The sequence below is a fragment of the Rhinoderma darwinii genome, chromosome 9 (assembly GCF_050947455.1).
Source record: "Rhinoderma darwinii isolate aRhiDar2 chromosome 9, aRhiDar2.hap1, whole genome shotgun sequence".
Taxonomy (NCBI): domain Eukaryota; kingdom Metazoa; phylum Chordata; class Amphibia; order Anura; family Rhinodermatidae; genus Rhinoderma; species Rhinoderma darwinii.
Genome location: NC_134695.1, coordinates 59551860 through 59572981, shown reverse-complemented (window position 1 = coordinate 59572981; position 21122 = coordinate 59551860). Strand labels below are relative to the sequence as shown.

Here is a 21122-nt window from a genome sequence, read left to right as displayed (position 1 = left end):
GTTTTGGCTCCTGTCCCAAATCAAAAGACTTAGCAATCTTTGGAGGAGGGGGCAATGTTTTGAATATAAGGTAGTTTGGGTAGCTACCTGAGGACAAACCTAGAAAAGGGGTACAGGAAACTTATTTGGAACCTGCACTGGAAGATTTGTGTGGGCCCCCTAGCGTAGGTGTACAAACGAGAAGCCATTGTTATATTCAACTGTATTGATCTTTTTTTTCTTTACCATACACTATTTAGCCAGATCGGCCAACCCCATCCCCATGGCAAAAAAACAAAAAGAGTCCAGGAGTCAGTGTGTCAGCATGTTGACACTGTCCTATAATTCACATCTGTGTCATCCTTCCTGTTCAACTTGTGATTGCAGAGATTGGAACGGGAAGAGGTGGCTGCATTCAAGTGACTGCTGAATGGCTGCTAACATGTTAGTTCCTGTAAGAGGATAATATAAAAAAAATCCTGGGACATTTGTTAGCCATATTGTCCATTGTATTGGCAGTCTATTTTCGACCTGATTCTAGATTTAAAGGGTTTGTCCAGAATGAGAAAAACATAGCTGCTTACTTCGAAAAACAGCGCCACACCTGATTACAGGTTATTTGTGATATTGCAGCTCAGCCTTATTTACTGAAGCTGAGTTGCAATACCACAAACAACCCATGAACGGGTGTGGCGCTCTTTTTCTAATCTTGGACAATCCCTTTAATGGTCAAAGCTGCACTTTACTGAGCTAGATACAATGTAAGACCTTAAACAGCAAATTCCCCAGCACATCTCAGCATACCACATCACGCTGCACTGAAAGAAAGACTGGTGGCAGTGATGTCATGGTGCCAGAAAGTTGCGACTGACCCTAAGTTTTTGTGCCACCTCTCAGTTTCTACCTAGAAAAGCCAACAGCAATCAGCGTTGTTGTAACAGCAGCCCTGACATTAAAATCACATGACTTAAAGTATATGTGAGTCATATATATTGCAGCCGGATTTCATGCTGCCTCAGTAAATGTGTAGGATGGGCCTAAGGGTTAAAGATCTTTCTATTTTTTCGTCCGAAACTCCTTATTGGAATTACATGACGATAAAGTGATTATACCTGTAAAACAAAATTGCTGAAGAGAAGACACAGTCTGTAGATCTTCCTTGTTCTGTGATCTCCTTGCGCAAAATAATTTTATAAGGAATTTCCCGTTTCCTCCCTCCACCACTGGGTGTCCCCACAACATCGGACAGATTATCAGCAAAAAAAAAGTCCAAATATGTACAGTGCGTTGTGGGGAAATGTCTATACAAATCCTACATGAGAACCTATACATGACTGGATGCCTGTATGGACACTAAGAACATGGGAATATAATATAGAAGAAACTGGAATTTATACTAAAGTGAATAATGAACTTACTGACAAAGTTTGGGGCATTATGAACAGTTTTTTTATTTATACCCTGTGGTGTCATGATATGTATTGTATATTATACTTTCCAAGTGTCCTATAAACAAGATGTATGGTCTGGATTTTGCCTACTGCTTCCAATTAGTATTGAGTGCCCAAGGCAGAGGTGTGGCCATGATCCTCAGGGGTGGTACTAGGGAGGAGCATAAAGTGTAACTTTTTTTGTATAAATCAATAGTACATGTGAATAAATGAAACTTTATAATATATCTTATCAATGGAAAGTAGCACCTTCACCCTTCAGCAGCCTGTAGCTCTCCTTTCCTTGCCTATAGGCTCTCTGTAATATGGGCAGGATAGAGTTTTTACAGAGGTTGTCATGTAGAGTTTCCAAACTGCTGAACAATAAATCTCTCCAGCTATGTGATGATATATACCCCAAACATATTGCTGTCTAAAACGGCAGATTTGCGATTCAGGAGTCTGGGAAAACTCAGTGACAACCCCCAGTGGACTACTATAGCGGCCATATTGGTTGTCAGACAGTTTTCTGAGCCAATATGCTTAAAGAGTCCTACTTAAGATTGGTTAATGGTGATTGCAGATGGGCATTAACCCAGTATTTCTAGATGTTATAGTATCTTAAGCATTTCTCGTCACTCCTGGAAAATCTTAATTGATGTGGGACGTGAAGTTACTAGGAGGAGGTTGTGCTGAATATGAACCAATAAATAAACTTGAAGAGCTCCATTGTTCAATTCATTTTTGTGAGCAAAGCCCTGAACCAAGATATCTAAATCCCGGCTTCAGGTCAATACCATAAGAAGGGCAAATAAATAAAAAAAGTAACACATCTGACTGGAGATTTGACCTCCCTAATCCATACTCTCTATTTCCATCAGAGTCAAATGGTGTCCCTCCTCTCCAAATTGGAGATTGGAAAGTGAAGGGATGGACTATTCATTTGCTAAAATGGACTGTATATCTAACTTCTGTAGTCGGGGAAGGGTTCCAACCTGAGGCAAAATTATCTCTTTGTTTCATGGATGGTACACCCCTAACCAAAAATTTTCTAGAAGTAATGTGGTTGGCCTGGTTAGATCATACCCTACAGTTTACACTATGTTACTTAAAGGGATTGTCCAGTTTAGAAAACCCGTTTTCATATATCCTACAAGGGAATTCTGAGTAATAAAGGGGCTTGCCATTTTCTGAAACCTCAAGTCTTGGCCAGAATGGAGAGTTGTTACAAAGAGCTTGACCTGTTAATGATATTGCAGGAGCCGGTCCTGCAATATCATTGATATGAAAGGACACTGTGTAATGCTTAATTTCTCCTGTGATGGCGCTGCAGGGAAATTATGCTGTAGGTTTCGGAAAAAAGCAGATCACTTCTTCTTGTGGCGCTTCTCTGATGCTTGTAGATAGCTTTAGTCTTTCGTTGTTGGAGAGTAACTCCACAATCCTCAATTTTTTTTTATTCCTTGGAGATGATATTTGCCAAATGAATTAATAAAACAATATATCAACTTGCGACGCATTTCAACCTAGGACCTAGGGTACCTACAAGTATCACAGGAGTGCCACGAGAAGGGCGGATCCCCTTTTTTCCGAAACCTATTGGATACTGTCTTCCACCGGATGACCGAGTGTTTACCAACCGCCGGTGCCCAGTCCAGATGCCTGCATACTGTTAGTACTAATAAAATTGAGTTGTGCCGACCGTCCTGCACAACCACATAGGGTGAGTACCATCACTACCCTTTGACTCACCAATATCTCATACACTTCCACCACTATTATCTTGCTTTTAAGAAAATATCCAAACGTTCACCTTAGAGGAGCGCTTGTGTCTTTTTGTCTTCCCTCCCCACGTCCCCTTCCCTCTTTCATTTTTTGAAGGCTGCAGGGAAATTGAACACTTACTGCAGTGTTTTGTGATTACAGCTGATCGCTAGGGGTCCCAGCAGGGGGATACTTTGCGATCAGCCTATTGTCAAGGTACCCTTCTAACAAGTAAAGGTAGTCGAAAGTGGAGAACCCCTTTAAAGGTACAATGTCCATTAGAGGGGTTGTGAATGGGTTGGTTGGTTAAATCTCAGTCAAATTTGAGTTTTAAATTTCCTTGGCAGTATTTTTACTTTAATAATGGGTTTGTACTGCACTATAATATAAGTATTTTACCCTGCAAAAAATTTACTGTCATTGCTGTACTTTAAGTAATGGTAACCGCAGGTAGGGTCAGACTGAGTCCAAGAGAATTTTCCTATGGGCACAGGCTCTGACACAATAATGGGGCCCCAACGTACCAGCAGAAGACAACCCTATTTGGAGGGGAACCCATCACTTGCCACTAGGGTCTATTTCTTAGACTCTGTTCACATCTGCGTCCATTGTTCTGCTCTGTCATAGGAGCAGAACAACGAAAATAAAGGCAGTGACTGAGCCGTTGCATGACGTACACCAACGGCACCCAGACAGAACCCATTGACTTTAATGGGTTCCACCGGGTTTCCGTCATGGTGTCTGTCGTTTTACCCCAATTTTTTTTTATTGTTTCCGGCTTTTTGGACCAGATTGGTGACGGAAGCCCCTAATGGAGCCTCCAATGTAGATGTAAACGTAGCCTTATGGGAAAATTCACAAATAACATTTAAGACCTTATTTATATGTCCTGTGTGTGTAATAATAACAAAAAGTTTACAATGAAATTATACATGCACATGTTCGGCATAGATGGGGGGTGGGGGTGGACCCTCAGAATAATTTCCTCGGATGGGCCCAAGGATCCCCAGTTCAACACTTAGGCCCTTTTCACACAGAGTTTTTTGCCGGCAGAAAAATCTGCCTCAAAATGTCTTCAAGAATTTTGGGGCAAATTTTGACCTGCTTGCACTCTCTTTGCTGCATTTTTTTGCCATTGAGCGCTGTGGGCAAAAAACGCTTCGAAAACCGCTTTCTCTGCCTCCCATTGATGTCAATGGGAGGTCAGAGACGGAAACGCCTGAGTAAAAGGGCATGAAGCTTCTTTTTCCCGCAAGCGTTTTTTTCTGCTTGCAGGAAAAAACGGCTCTGCCTCCCATTGAAATCAATTTTCGAACATTTTTAGCGCAGTTTTTGACGTGGTTTCCGCATCACAAACTTTACCAAAAGACTCACTCTTAATTAGGCCTAAAGATAAGGTGGTCAGTAACAGGGCAATTACATATTATCCAATGAATACTTTGGCTGCATAGTGTTTACTGAATTAGGTAAATGTGCCTAAAGTCCACTTATTAAAATAACATTCTATGATAAATCATATTATTATTAGTACCAATTAACAAGTGAAAGGATCACATCTGACAAGTTGGCACCTTTACTATTATTAATGGGGGGAGTAGGAGCCCATAACAGTAGCATGAAATGCGCCGCAGGCGACGTCAGCGCTGTCACATCCGATCAGCATCTTTGCACGATTCAAATTATTTTGATTATACGTCTTGACTTGAAGGAACCACTTTAAACAGAAATGTGAAGAAGCAAAATGAATGGGCAAAGATTTGTCAGATTGATCTGAAGGCCTTGTAATGTAGGAGATTGTTTTCTTTTTCTAAGTAAAGGAGAATCCATACTAAGATATATCGTGGCTCCTGAGAGTTGATCTTGGACACCACAGATGCCAAAATTAGGAGTTTTTTATATTTTTTTTAAGGATATTTTATAACTGCTCTAATGTTAAGGAATTCGTCTAGAACATCCGGTTTCTAATGTTATATTAAGATATTTTTAGATATTTCCTTTTGATGCTCCATTACCAGGAAAGCACAGGTATTGCTATTGAAAATTAAACAACCACGGTCCATATGCCCTGTTAGGGCATATGGACGAGATGGACGGGAGTGCTCCGCTCAGAACTCCCTGTATAAGCCAAAGTGAGAGCAGCTAAGAGCGTCTCCCGCTTTGGCAGACTCGGCCCTACTATGTACTATATAATTGCCCATGCAAAGGAACTTTATAGCCGGGTGAAATTTCCTTTGGTGCCAACAGCTGATCGCTGGGGGTTCGAGGAGCTAGACCCGCAGTGATCAGCTGACTGCTGGAGTGTCTGTTTTTGGAGAAGGGGTTGTCTTAATGTTTCAGCTATGTGTCCTAATAAGCCATATGGATAGAGGTTACCGGATCCAGACAATCCCTTTTTCCAAGAATCATACATTTTCTGATCGCTCGAGCCCCACCGATTGGTAGAACGGGGGTTTCGAACCCCCAGATCCTCCTCACTGCACCCGGTGTATAGGTGATAATTTATTATTCTGGGAAAACCCCTTTAAAATCAAATCAACAAAATGACATGAACCTTGTAGAAGGACATATAAATTTGCAGATTATTCCTTCTGGTTAGAATGGTTTCCAGAAATGTAAGATGATCACAATGTGTCCCACATGGTACCTGGCAAGTGTTTGATTTTACTGCAGCACTACCACAGGGGAAATTAAGTATTACACAGTCCTCATTAAAATCAATGGGTTGTCGCTGTAATGTTTGGGTGGTGCCAGGTCCTCCAAAGTTAGAGATACTCTTTGTAGTCCCTCACTCTGGCTAATAGATGAGCGTCCTGAACAGTGGACACCCCTTTTTAACTCAAAATTCACCAATAGGTATTTAAAATTGGGTTTTCTCAACTAGACAATCCCTGGAGTAAAGTGATTAAAATGCACAAAATTTGAAACAAATTAAGTTGATTCTGACCTTGACATGTAAGGAATTGATTACATTTAAGTGATTATTTCCAGTATAAAACTCTTTGTTACTACTTTAGTTTTGTATTGTGAGATGACACAACAATTAGGAATAAATAAAAGTAAACATACTTTCTTTCTCTGAGATTTCACTGCCCTGTTTGCTCACACCAGTGTCAATGTTGACTTTGGAAACACACAAGGGACATGTGAAGGTTACAGGTTACGAATAATTACTGGTTAATTTTTAAATTTTTTTCCCTAGAACAGCTCGGACTTTGCTGATTTGGCAGCTTTTATTGTGTTGTAGAAGTAAAACATACTAACAAGCTTCCAGGTCTGATTAGTTTACTCCCTGTAGGCCTAGCATGACCTCCTGTAAAATTCCACAGTAAATTAAGCTGCATGCTGCGGGTCTTTAAAGAAAAAGCACTTCATAGCAATGTTGAGGTTGTATGTTATCCCCAAGTAATAGAAATTTAGCCGTTATAAATAAAAAATGACCCTGAGCTTGCCCTAACCTGACATTGACTGGTTGTACTGACATGCAAAAGTTTTCTAAGCTAATAGAGGGTAATCCTCTGATCAGGACCCTCATCTCTTGACTAGAGTGGAGAGCGGTTATTATGAGTGACTGGGGGACCTGTTCTGTATTACGCAGACAACCTATTGATTTGAATGGGCACTGTCGAGGAACTGCAGGGAAATTGAACACTTTCCCCAGAGATTGCAGCTGATCACTTGAGGTCCCGGCCAGGGGGACACTTTGTGATCAGCTTATGGTCATACGGATAACCACTTAAAAGGTTGTTTTTTTTCCAACAAATTCATTTTCTTCTACTGATGTCAGATTGTCCCATTGATGAGAGTCAGGAAGCTGGGATAATAGTAATATTTTAAAGGGGTTGGCCATGGATGTCACAGGGAGGTCCTCGCTCGCTGATTTGCTCTGACAGACTGGCCTGGCATGTAATACTACAGTTCTCCTTGAGGGGAAATGTATGGCCAGCCGCAGCTTGGCAATCAGTTGATCGCCGGGGTTCCAGTTCCAGAAAGTTGGATTCAATGTGGTCAAGGTGTGCCAACGTCTTTCCACGCTTTCTCACTGGGCGCTTTCCCTATGTCGTAGGCTGGCGGTGCAAGGAAAATTCAGTATTTGCTCAGAATATCCAAAAAGTATTGAGCAAAGAGATTCTTGCTTCAATTTGAAGAAGGGTTTAAGAAGTGACCAACTTCCCTACTTTTTCCTTGTTTCAATATTGATACACCCCCCCCCCCCATTGTATAACATAGGCCTCAGGGTTTTATCACTTTTGTCCTATGTGACCCCTCTATCCTTGGTAAACACTACCAAAAAATAATAATACAGGATATCTATAGATGATACAGGGGACTGGCACATTTTCTTCTGCTACTAAATTACATTTGCCAGTATGTCCCAACCAGTGGTTAGTCGATAACTGGTTCTACAACTGGTTAGCTAGTAAAAGTCTGCATCACACCAATACCTGCGATGATGTCATCCATTTGCTCTAAGGCTGCCTCAAGCATATGACTGGCATCTGAAGCCATGTTTGATGTAGTCTGTCACCTAGAAAGTGGAAAAGGAAATGTAATTTATACATTTGTATTTTTCTAAAACACAATATATAGCATTCATGATGATTAAGGTCATTATTATTAGCATTAACGGATGTGAATGGTGACAATCTCATTACAGCGCTAAGGAATATGATGTCACTGTATATACAAGGGGAAGTAAATGAATAGTACATTAGGTTTCATGTGATCACATTGTGATCAAGTAAAACAGCAATTATAGAAAAATTTTATAAATTTTCAGATGATATTTATTAGATCCCTAACAGTACTCAGACGCCTTTGATATCCAAAAAAAGTAAACACCAAAAAAATCCATTGGCAAGAGGAGGAAATCTTTCGCTCTCTGGCACTAGGAGATAAATTGCTTGGGACGTATCCATAGCCACCCCCAGATGTTCTCTTACATTGAGTGACACCATCATTCTCCATGGGGGGGGGGGGTGGGGATCCAGCATTGTCACCCTCTATTTGTGGTATATGTTGCTAAGCAACAACCTAAACATATTTCCAATCAAATGGCAGACGGGCATTTGATGGTATATGACGTCGGTGAAGATGAAGTCCCTAAGATCAATGCTAGACCAGTGGTCTCCAAACAAGGTCTCTCTGGCTGTTGCGAAACCACAACAGCCAGCAGCCCCTGAAAGCCGCCCAGTGAAGACCACAGTTGTAGAATATTTTTGGAGGTCTTATATTTAGTGCAACTGATATTATAATATTAAAAAAAATTCCCTGTGTATTTTTTGGAATGATGAAAACACTCGAAGCTCCAACAAACTTCAGAGGTTTGTCAATAAATGATCAGATCTCATGCACTAGTGATTTCTGTCTACGTCTTACAGAAGTTACCCCGAAGCCGACAAGCCATGGGATATGATTTCATAACCTGATTATGTCACGCAGGACTCTCAGTGCTATGTAGAAGTTAAGCAGGAATGACATGTGTATCCAGGTTATTATTACTGTGTTCTCCTGTTAAAGGGAAACTCCAGGCAACGTGTTATATTTAACCTCCCTTCCAAGTAATGGTATAACAGTCTGTGCCCTGGACCTCATAGCAGGGTGCCAGCTCAAATAGAGGACCACTTGAACGTAACATGGGATCATAATAAGAGCTGGTTGCCATATAACCAGTATCATTTACATGGGTCTGTTGGTCTATAATCCAATTTTACTATCACACCCATATATACAAATAAACTAACACACAAACACACATGGGCCAATTTCATAGGTAGGCATGGTTTTGGAGGACCTCTGCATTTAAGTCAGGCTTAGACAAACCTTAGCCTGGTCTAGCTGCAGATTTAAAAGTTGAGAGAACTCAATGACAAACTAGGACAAATTATGCACGGCAACTGGGGCTCTACAAGCCTGGCCTTTAACTATTGGGGGCCAACACCTCAAATGATGTTTGAGTAGAGCTCCCCTTCCAGAGCAGACAGCAACACTCCCCCAAGAGCACTATCACTCCCAGTAGTCACAGCAAGACTTTCCCCCAGCTTTCCTTCCCTCCATAGGAGACCTCTACTGGCAGGAAGCTACAGAGCGATTCAGGAGGAGCACTGTCTGTGACTACTTCTGCCTACAGAGGTGGAGCTTGATGCTGTTAGCGACTGCCATGACTCCCCATTGGCTGAAGATCCATGCATTATGTAAAATAATTCAAAAATGAAAGTAAAAAAAACCAAAACGGCCCTATATGTTTAAAGTTGTATGAGAATATAAAAAGTGGTATTTTTTATTTTTTTTTAAAAAGAGCTCCACTCTTGTTGATGGAATATGTCTAGTATTGTAGTTCAAGTGAATGGGACAGAGATGCACTGCAATACCAGACATAGCCCTCCATGGGCCGAGTGGCGCGGTTTATCAAAAAAATAAAAAAAAGTAGACCCTTTTGGGGATGGCTGAAGAACCTACTTGAAAAAACAGTTAGGCTCTTCTCATATAATGTTTTTAATCTATATTCGGCATATGCACATACGCTGAACCTACTGTATCCATACGGCACCATTAACCCAATGTATACCAAATAAGTGTCCTTTTGGCATATGTCAGTGAAGTATGCGTCGGAATACCAATTTTTTTTTTACTGTATGGAATAGCATAGTCGACTACACTATTCAATACAGAGGCATCCTACAAATTGTTTGAGAATTTTACAATATATACCTCCCATGTACGGGTACACACATATCTCTCCTTATTGCAGTAACTTTTAATTGATAACAGATTTATACTTCTTGTCCACAATTTATGGGCTCTAGCATAGGTAAAGACGTGAGAAGACTGTGGACAGTAAGGAAATCAAAGACACACAAATGCACCAGTCACCAAATCAATCCAAACCTATGAGAAGCAAAAATAATCAGACTGAAGAGAACTCTGCTTGAAAGAGTTAAAGGATTTGGGGGACAAAAAGGACAAGCAGCAACAAAATGAATACTATCAAATAAATCAGGTCTATGCAAACATACACCTACATTTTACCAGTGGTCTCCAGCTGTTGGGAAACTACAACACCCAACGTGCTCTGACAGCCCATGGATTGAACTCATCTTTGGCAACAAAAAAAAACACCTATGGAATATCACTTTCCGAACAATTCCCAGCTGCTATTTTCCCCACACACAACTAAATGGAATCCCATCTCGTAAGGCGCGTCTCGTACTTGTAGACTTAAAGAGTCTCTGTCACCACATTATAAGTGCCCTATCTCCTACATAATCTGATCTGCACTACAAAAAGTGCCTTTCACTCTGGAGGACTTGGTTGATGGTGGTCCCAGCAGTGAGACTCCCTACCTTATTTTTGAGGGATCCTATATTATAAAAGAGATGATCTAATAATAGGCCAATTTTTTGCCTGCATTTGTTAGGAGTGTTACATGATGATTAGCTGATCACAGGTGCCCACTGCAGAACCCCCAGAAATCAGGTGTAATGTGTGGGAAAATCTAGCAGCAAGCATACAATATCCCTACGGCACCGCCACAGGTGAAATGGAGCATTACACAACTCTTATTAAAATCAATGGGATGTCCGTGAAATGCATGGGGCCTCCGAGTATTCCAGATCAAGAGACGCACTTTGTAGCCAATCTCTACTCTGGCTAATAGATGAGGGTCCTAACAAGGGACCCCCATCTATTTGCTTGGTATTTTAAAAGTGTATGACGCTGATTGGTCACTGATTGGTCAGCGTCATACACTCCTCTGTACAACGGCCAGTTGGTAAAAAGTAAAAACACGCCCAGTTGTCTATTAAGAAACTCATTAGCATAAATCTAATATTGCTCATAACTTGCTCAAAAATGATCGTTTTTCAAAATAAAAACCACTGCTGTTATCTACATTCCAGCGCCGATCAGATTATGTAGGAGATAGGGCACTTATAATCTGGTGACAGCCTCTTTAAAGGCTATGTACACCTTTGAAATCTTTTTTTTTAAATAAAAATGTGTATCGGTGTGTTTGGTACAACTTTCTAAATACTTTTTTATTAAAAATGATTTTTACTTTTGGAGATATAGCTGCTTTGTATCCTGTACAGAGCAGCTGTATCCTGTGCTGAGACCTAAATCCGTCAGATCTGCGGGACTGACGGGTTCAGTGTCAGTGGGTCCTGCATGTCTCTGACACGTATGATCCACTTGTTATCAATCACATCTAAGTTCATAACTAAGGCTTCGTTCACATCTGCGGTAGGGCTCCATTCCGACGTTCCGTTGGAGCTTTCTGTCGGAATTGAGTCCTGACAGACCCCAACGGAAACCATAGGTTTCCGTTTCCATCACCATTGATTTCAATGGTGACGGATCCGATGCCAATGGTTTCCGTTTGTCTCCGTTGTGCAAGGGTTCCATCATCTTGATGGAATCAATAGCGTAGTCAAATTTTTATTTTATTTTACATGTTTTAGTATTCTAAAGGCCCTTTTACACTGGCCAATTATCGGGCAAACGAGCATTCATATAACGCTCGTTCCTGATAATTGCCCTGTGTAAACAGGGCAGCGATCAGCAGATGAATGAGCTCGTTCATCTGCTGATCGGAGAGTTTTCAATTTGAAAAATACTATCGTTGTTGGCAGCATGCGCTGCCGATATGATAATAATGTATGGGGAGGAGCGATCGGAGAAATGAGCGCTCGATCCCAGACTAGTCCCTTGTGAAAGGAGCAAACGAGCGGCGATCAACAAGCTGTCTCGTTGATCGGCGCTCGTTGCACCGGCCTAAATGGGCCGGTGTAAAAGTACCTTAAAATACTTTTTGGCTAGGAAAATCTGAATGTCTTAGATCCATGCCAAAGCTACTTAAGATAAAAAATTACAATGCTAATGTTACCATACTGAAACAATGAACCTGTAATTACAAAATGAACTCATTCAGTGATTGGCAGTCACATGTAGATCAGGAATCGGTCCTCCAGCTTAGCAGTCTCGTCCCCTGAATGATGAGATCCTTACATGAACCTGCTCTACAAATAGCCCAAAGCAGATGGACTTCTAATAGTCAGCGTGAAAGAAACAAAACATAGCTCATTTACACCATTAGCTCTTAGCAATGAAGAGGATACAGGTGGCAACGTTTTATGTAGCTTATGTCATTACAAGGGACGGGGCTACAATCTTAGTGGTTGGCGGTAATTATACATTCGGTAAAATGTTCTAGATGATTAATGATCAATTCAACGCATCGGAATACTGGTACATGAGGACATCAAATCAGGTCCCCGACTGAAAGGCGTATTCCATATATATGCCATATTGATGGGGTGATCACCTATGTGACCCTTGGATATTTAGTGATACAAGGAGGCCCGCAGCAGATGCTAATAGGAGGGAAGCCAAGCATATTCGCCTGTGCAAAAAACATTGGGGTGATTTACTAAGCTAAATTCGCCATAATTCTGGCTTAATTTGCAACCAAAAAACTGGATTAAATGTCTTGCGCCAGATATATTTAGACACTTTTGGCACCTCTCTAGACAATTTTGAAAAGTGTCTGGAAAAGTGGGTGTGGTCTAGTGAAGTAGGCGTGGTTTAAAGCTGCAGTGAATCCGTAGAAGAATCCACATGTTACATTTTGCCGCTGATTTCTCATGGCAAAGTGTGAAATCTGCTCAAAAATTTAGCAATAAAATAGGCAACATATTGGGCACCCTGAAGATTTGAAATTCCTAACAAATCCACCACATTTGAACGTGGCCTTATGATCGGTGACTACAGCTTAGCTGCAATGTCTACTGGTAATTAGAGGTAGTCTAGAATCCACCTCCAGTGGTTCAGGCTGCTCCATTAAATAATACTTTAGGAAGACCGTAGACTTGATATCTAAGGTGCTGCAAATGTAGAAAAAAAAATGTCTAAGGGCCTGTTCACATCAGCGTTGGGCTTCCATTCAACCTTTGAGTCAGAGGAAGAGATGAATGGGAAGTCGAATGGAAACTACCGCTTCCATTGGCATTACCATTGGTATTATTGGTAATGCTTCCATTTCAGTTGTTCAGTTTGTTTCCGTCCTGCAAATTTCCCATTATTTTACGGAAACAAAAGTGCAGTCGACTTCGCTATTGTTTCCGTAAAAAAAATCTGAAACTTTACGGAATGGAGAAAAACGGAAACCAACTGAAATGGAAGCATTACCATTGAAATCAACGGTAATGCAAATGGAGCCATGAACGGAAAACGAACGCTGATGTGAACAGGCTCTAAAACTTACTTTTTCAATTTGTTGCCACCAAATAACAATAACATGTTATCATGTGCCAAGTGGCATCAATATAGACATCAGGTAACCACCGCGGCCAGTGATTGGCTGCCATGGTCACACAGCCCATGTGATGCGATGACAACAGGAAACGGTGGGGGACCTGTTGACTGGTTAAGCGGCCTAATTCAAAAGTTACGTTTATATATTTTTTAAACATTTGCAACAACTTGGGGGGGATTTATTAAACGTTCTATGGCAGCTTTCTAGCGTAGAAAAGTTGAAAAGGCCACAAAAAATTTAATTTGCAATAATTCTGTCCCCGACAAACTTATTATAAATTTTGCCATAAATTGTCCTTGCTTTTACCCAGCACATGAACCCTGCATAATTTATTAAAGGGTAACTAAACATTTGACAAACTTCTGACATGTCATAGTGACATGTCAGAAGTTTTGATTGGTGGGGGTCCGAGCACTGAGACCCCCACCGATCACTAAAACGAAGCGGCAGAAGCGCTCGTGTGAGCGCTTTGCTGCTTCGTGTCTGTTTGGCTTTTTCCGTAAATCAATGTATCGGAGTACGGACTCCATACAAAAAGCCGAACAGAAACAAAGCGGCTGAGCGCTCACACAAGCGCTTCTGCCGCTTCGTTTTAGTGATCAGTGGGGTTCTCAGTGCTCAGACCCCAACCAATCAAAACTTCTGACATGTCACTATGACATGTCAGAAGTTTGTCGAACGTTTAATTACACTTTCAGAGGCGTGCGCCTCTTAATAAATCATGCCCATTTTACTCAAACTCCAGTCCTAATAAATTCCCACCTTAACGTTTGTTAAAGGGGTTTTCCGACCCCAAAAAACACTAATTCATTCAAATCAATGGCTGCCCATGTAATCATGGACACGCCTGGTCCTCCAGAGTGGACGTCTAGATGTCCCGTGTCTAGTTGAATTCAAAGACAGATCTAGAATTGTCAGGTTGGATAAGGCTGTCAGGGCTAGTTCTATCTCCGGCTTATTTTCATTCCTTCAGAAACTGCAAGATAACATTATATTTAAAAGGATCCACCTCCAACAATTATCAATGTCATTACAGATTATTCCACAATTTCTAATGCAGTCGAAGCCTTCAGCATTCATCCCAAAGGTGATTCTAGTGCAATATCGGAACTTGAGCCCACATGGGTACGATGTGTAATTTATATGGAATATTAAAGTCTCCCCATACCAGTGTGACCCGCTTAGTTGATCCTATACTGACTTCAATGGGGAGGTAAAACCCACAACAAATAGCAGTTGTTGCGTTTATTGTGGCGGGATATAGGGGGTTATAAGGGGCGCTCTAGACTACACAGCCAGACTGCTGTTATAGGGGGCACTCCAGACTTCACAGCCAGACTGCTGTTATAGGGGGCGCTCCAGACTACACATCCAGACTGCTGTTATAGGGGGCGCTCCAGACTACACATCCAGACTGCCGTTATAGGGGGCGCTCCAGACTACACATCCAGACTGCTGTTATAGGGGGCGCTCCAGACTACACAGCCAGACTGCTGTTATAGGGGGTGCTCCAGACTACACATTCAGACTGCTGTTATAGGAGCGTTCGAGACTACACAGTCAGACTGCTGTTATAGGGGGCGCGCCAGACTACACAGCCAGACTGCTGTTATAGGGGGCGCTCCAGACTACACATTCAGACTGCTGTTATAGGAGCGTTCGAGACTACACAGTCAGACTGCTGTTATAGGGGGCGCGCCAGACTACACAGCCAGACTGCTGTTATAGGGGGCGCTCCAGACTACAAATCCAAACTGCTGTTATAGGGGGCGCCCCAGACTAAACATCCAGACTGCTGTTATAGGGGGAGCTCCAGACTACACACCCAGACTGCTGTTATAGGGGGTGCGCCGGACTACACAGCCAGACTGCTGTTATAGGGGGCGCTCCAGACTACAAATCCAAACTGCTGTTATAGGGGGCGCCCCAGACTACACATCCAGACTGCTGTTATAGGGGGCGCTCCAGACAACACAGCCAGACTGCTGTTATAGGGGGCGCTCCAGACAACACAGCCAGACGGCTGTTATAGGGGGCGCTCCAGACTACACATCCAGACTGCTGTTATAGGGGGTGCTCCAGACTACACATTCAGACTGCTGTTATAGGAGCGTTCGAGACTACACAGCCAGACTGCTGTTATAGGGGGCGCGCCAGACTACACAGCCAGACTGCTGTTATAGGGGGCGCTCCAGACTACAAATCCAAACTGCTGTTATAGGGGGCGCCCCAGACTAAACATCCAGACTGCTGTTATAGGGGGCGCTCCAGACAATGCAGCCAGACTGCTGTTATAGGGGGCGCTCCAGACTACACAGCCAGACTGCTGTTATAGGGGGCGCTCCAGACTACACAGCCAGACTGCTGTTATAGGGGGCGCTCCAGACTACACAACCAGACTGCTGTTATAGGGGGAGCTCCAGACTACACAGCCAGACTGCTGTTATAGGGGGCTCCAGACTACACAACCAGACTGCTGTTATAGAGGGCGCTCCAGACAACACAGCCGGACTGCTGTTATAGGGGGCTCTAGACTACACAACCAGACTGCTGTTATAGGGGGAGCTCCAGACTACAAATCCAGACTGATGTTATAGGGGGCTCCAGACTACACAACCAGACTGCTGTTATAGGGGGCTCCAGACTACACAACCAGACTGCTGTTATAGGGGGCGCTCCAGACTACACATCCAGACTGCTGTTATAGGGGGCGCTCCAGACAACACAGCCAGACTGCTGTTATAGGGGGCGCTCCAGACTACACAACCAGACTGCTGTTATAGGGGGCGCTCCAGACTACAAATCCAAACTGCTGTTATAGGGGGTGCTCCAGACTACACATCCAGACTGCTGTTATAGGGGGCGCTCCAGACAACACAGCCAGACTGCTTTTATAGGGGGCGCTCCAGACTACACAGTCAGACTGCTGTTATAGAGGGTGCTCGAGACTACACAGCCAGACTGCTGTTATAGGGGGCGCTCCAGACTACACAGTCAGACTGCTGTTATAGAGGGTGCTCGAGACTACACAGCCAGACTGCTGTTACAGGGGGCGCTCCAGACCACACAACCAGACTGCTGTTATAGGGGGCGCTCCAGACAACACAGCCACACTGCTGTTATAGGGGGTGCTCCAGACTACACATTCAGATTGCTGTTATAGAGGGTGCTCGAGACTACACAGCCAGACTGCTGTTATAGGGGGCGCTCCAGACTACAAATCCAGACTGCTGTTATAGGGGGCGCTCCAGACTACACATCCAGACTGCTGTTATAGGGGGCGCTCCAGACAACACAGCCAGACTGCTGTTATAGGGGGCGCTCCAGACAACACAACCAGACTGCTATTATAGGAGCGCTCGAGACTACACAGCCAGACTGCTGTTATAGGGGGCGCTCCAGACTACACAGCCAGACTGCTGTTATAGGGGGCGCTCCAGACTACACAACCAGACTGCTGTGACAGGGGGCGCTCCAATCTAGACAGTCATACTGGAACTACTTTACATCCAACCACAATGAGTGATTTAGTTCCCATAAATAATGCCATGTTGAAGTTGGGCAGACAATACAATGTGCTCTAATCCATAGTGGAAAATGTTATCCTCACTGAGCGTCTTTCATCATCAAATAATGCCTCAAGCTAATGAATCTATATGAACCCTGCAAAGAAATAATGAATAAGTGATTCACTGTGCGCAGAATAGGTGTATGTAACTGCATTCATTACAAGACATGGTACCGGCCCAACTCCTCACCTTGTCCTACCAGTTCTGTCAGTTTATACCCTGTGTGAGCTCTTGGGCACACCTCACTATTTTGCAAACACATTTTAGCATGAAGAAAACACAGTCAATATGGTCTCTAACACATTTTAAATACAAAGAACTCCCCTCCCCCTATAGTCAACGATACCGGATAAATAACCATCTAAAACCTTCACAAGTAACTTCTGGCTACAATGTTGCAGAAGAATTTCTATAGATGAACTAGAAATGTATGAACTGTGTACTTTGTAGCAAATGCAATGTATGAAACGGGCACGTAGAGAACAGTGGTGTAGAAGTGATGGCAGAGGGGGTAGGTGATCGCAATGTATGTAGCAGAGCTGGGTTTGTCATTAGGCACAACCATGTAGAGTGATATCATGATGCATTAAGTGTGGTTTTACCTAAAACTTTGCATTATCTTGTATTGCTTTGCACAAAGAGTTACTGTAAATGACAAATTCAGCTCTGCTACATCCTTACCTGGAAAACTAAGCAAGTTACCCAACCAACTTACCTTATTTCTGCTCCTTCTGTATTCCGACAGATACAGATCTTTCCCCTTGGCTCTTTAATCTGTGAAAGTCGTCCCTGTAATCACATCACACTGCTTACTTTGAAGCTAATGACAAGCCCTGCAAGAGGGAACACCACACCAAAAGCACATGCCTGCAATAATGCTGAACACTGCCCTGGAAAAACAAGAACATCTACAATTTGATTACTACAAATTTTCAAGTTCAGCCTCTTCTCCTGCTGACTAACAAGGAAGGGCACACAGACATGTCCTGCACGCTTCACTTCTGTGCCGATCTCCATCTCCAACAATCCCAAGATCAAAGAGTTATTTTAAAGGGACCTTGCTATTTTTTTGCGCAGCGTGACATGATACATTGTATTTCACAGGCAGTTTGTTTGTGTTCCTTAAGAAACAAATAAAAAGAAATTGCAACAACCAGCGACTGTATTATAAAACAATATGTTTGTTGTAAACATGAAGGGGTGGACTGTAGACCTCAGGGGCAACTTTGATTTTTTTAGTCGCCGACTATTACGAATTTCCATAGACATTAAGTTAGGTGCCAGTAGCAAATTGACTGCCCGGCTCCAGGGATTTGCTCTACAGGGAACTTTAAAATCTAAAGTCGATATTTTATCCGTTGAATGCAAGCTTTTGTTCCCTTTTATCAGCCATTTCAAGGTGACAGTAGTGTCAATCAATCAGATTACTGACTGGAAGCCCAGAAAAATTACTGCCCCCCCCCCCTTACTCCCTATTTTCCTCCCTGGTCTGAGAGCCTTCTGAAATGTTTTCATACATATGTGTGAGTGATATCTGCAAAATTGTAATAGGGTCTGATTTTATAATCCTTGTACTTTAGCTTTATTTGTTCCTTAATGGGAGTATGTCATTTAAAAAATTACCTATTTTTTTAAATCAAGTTTTATTATAACAGATTTTTTAAGAATTTTGGGTAATTTTTTTCAAGTTTTCTTTGTCATTATCAATATTAAAAAATTATCCTAAAATCTTGTAGTTTTCACTCTGGCCACTGAGCCTCACGATAGACTGATCCTTCCTGTTCTGTAGATCACTTCTCAGTAGTCATCTCATTATCATCACAGGCAGGATTACAATGACAGGTAACACCTCTATATATAGATAACACAGGATCCACCATTCATAACAGACTGACCCTTCCTGTTCTGTAGAGATCACTTCTCAGAAGTCAGCAGTTAAAGCTTCTTCAGAGTAAGGCCTTATTTACACGAGCGTGTGCGTTTTGCGCACGAAAAAAACGCTGCGTTTTGCGTGCGCAAAATGCACTTAACAGCTTCGTGTGTCATCAGTGTATGATGCGCGGCTGCGAGATTTTCTCGCAGCCGCCATCATTTTGACACTCCGTTTGGATGTTTGTAAACAGAAAAGCACGTGATGCTTTTCTGTTTACATTCAGAGAATGACAGCTGTTGCGCGAACCACGCAGTTCGCACGGAAGTGCTTCCGTGCGACCTGCGTGGTTTTCACGCACCCATTGACTTCAATGGGTGTGTGATGCGCAAAAAACACAGAAATATAGAACATGTCGTGAGTTTTACGCAGCGCACTCACGCTGCGCAAAACTCACGGACTGTCTGCATGCCCTCATAGACTAATATAGGTGCGTACGACACGCGTGAAAAGCACGCGCGTCGCACGCGCGCATATTACGCTCGTCTAAATGATGCCTTAGGGCGGATTCAGACGAACGTGATTTTGGTCAGTGCAGCCCGCGTGGTGTTCACGTGGGACGCACGGACCTAAACAAGTCTATGGGGCAGTGCAGACAGTCCGTGAGTTTTGCGCAGCGTGAGTCCGCTGTGTAAAACCCACGACATGTTCTATATTTAGGCGTTTTTCGCGCATCACGCACCCATTCAAGTCGATGGGTGCGTGAAAATCACGCATGCCCCACGGAAGCGCAACAGCAGTAAAAGAATGAATGTAAACAGAAAAGCACCACGTGCTTTACGGTTTACAAACATCCAAATGGAGTGTCATAATGATGAAAATCACACAGCCGCGCATCCATATGAACAGGACACATGGAGCTGACACGCAGCTGCCACGCGCGCAAAACGCAGTGTTTTGTGCGCGCGCAAAACGCTCACGTTCGTCTGAATCCGCCCTTAGGGTATGTTCACACGCCCTATTTACAGACGTAATTCAGGCGTTTTACGCCTGGAATTACAGACGAAAAAACGGCTCCAAACCGGCTTATTTTTTTACTCGCCGCTGTCAAAAGACGGCGCATAAATAGACGCCCGCCTCAAAGAAGTGCATGTCACTTCTTGGGACGTAACTGGAGCCATTTTTCATTGACTCCAATGAAAACCAGCTCCAATTACGTCCGTAAAAACTTGTCAAAACGTCTGAAATTCAGGCTGGATTCACACGAGCATGTTCGGTCTGTAATGGACGGAACGTATTTCGGCCGCAAGTCCCGGACCGAACACATTGCAGGGAGCCAGGCTCCTAGCATCATAGTTATGTACGACGCTAGGAGTCCCTGCCTCTCCATGGAACTACTGTCCCGTACTGAAAACCTGATTATAGTAGGGACTCGTTTACATAGATACATCATATTACTTTAGCTGCAGGTCTGCAGTAAGAATTAGGCTATGTTCACACGGAGTATTTTGGGGGAGGAATATCTTCCCAAAATTCCGTTTGGAACTTTGAGGCAGATATTCCTCTCCCTGCACGCCGATTTTCGCGCCGTTTTTTGCCCGCGGCCATTGAGCGCCGCGGGCATAAAACAGCGAGAAATACGCTTTCTCCTGCCTCCCATTGAAGTCAATGGGAGGTCAGAGGCGGAAGCGCCCGAAGATAGGGCATGTCGCTTCTTTTTCCCGCGAGGCAGTTTTACTGCTCGCGGGAAAAAGACGCCGACGCCTCCCATTGAAATCAATGGGAGGCGTTCTCGGGCCGTTTTTGCAGAGTTTTGCGACGCGGTTTCCGCGTCAAAAAACTCGGCAAAATACCCCATGTGAACATAGCCTAAGAGGTAGAAATATTGTAATATTTATTATATATGAACAGTTTAGTGTACAATTATAGTATATAATACATTTCATGTATTATGAAAATATATATACATTAATTAATACATATAAACACGTACAATATAATAATACATGGAGTACACTAACTTCACCAGCAGATGTCGCTACAGCAGTCATTGTGTTTATGAGATCAAGAAACAGCACCATTCTTGTCTATAGGCTGCATTTTGTATTGCAGTTCATTCTCTGACTAGGGCTGAGCTGCAATACCAGATACAGCCCATGGACAAGAGTGTCTCTGTTTCTGGGGAAAAAAACCACCTTTTT

General features: G+C 43.0%; 1 protein-coding gene across 1 annotated transcript in view; it reads right to left on the bottom strand.

The window, feature by feature from the left end:
• Positions 1–18058, bottom strand: part of PPFIBP2 (PPFIB scaffold protein 2) — a 119833-nt gene extending 101775 nt beyond the window's left edge. The window contains exons 1-2 of the mRNA XM_075837791.1: positions 17767–18058; positions 7616–7698 (exon numbers count right to left, since the gene is read on the bottom strand). Coding sequence (XP_075693906.1) covers positions 7616–7679 — 64 coding nt within the window. The 5' untranslated portion in view covers positions 7680–7698; positions 17767–18058. The remainder of the gene's footprint in view (positions 1–7615; positions 7699–17766) is intronic.
• Between the last annotated feature and the right edge of the window lie 3064 nt (positions 18059–21122).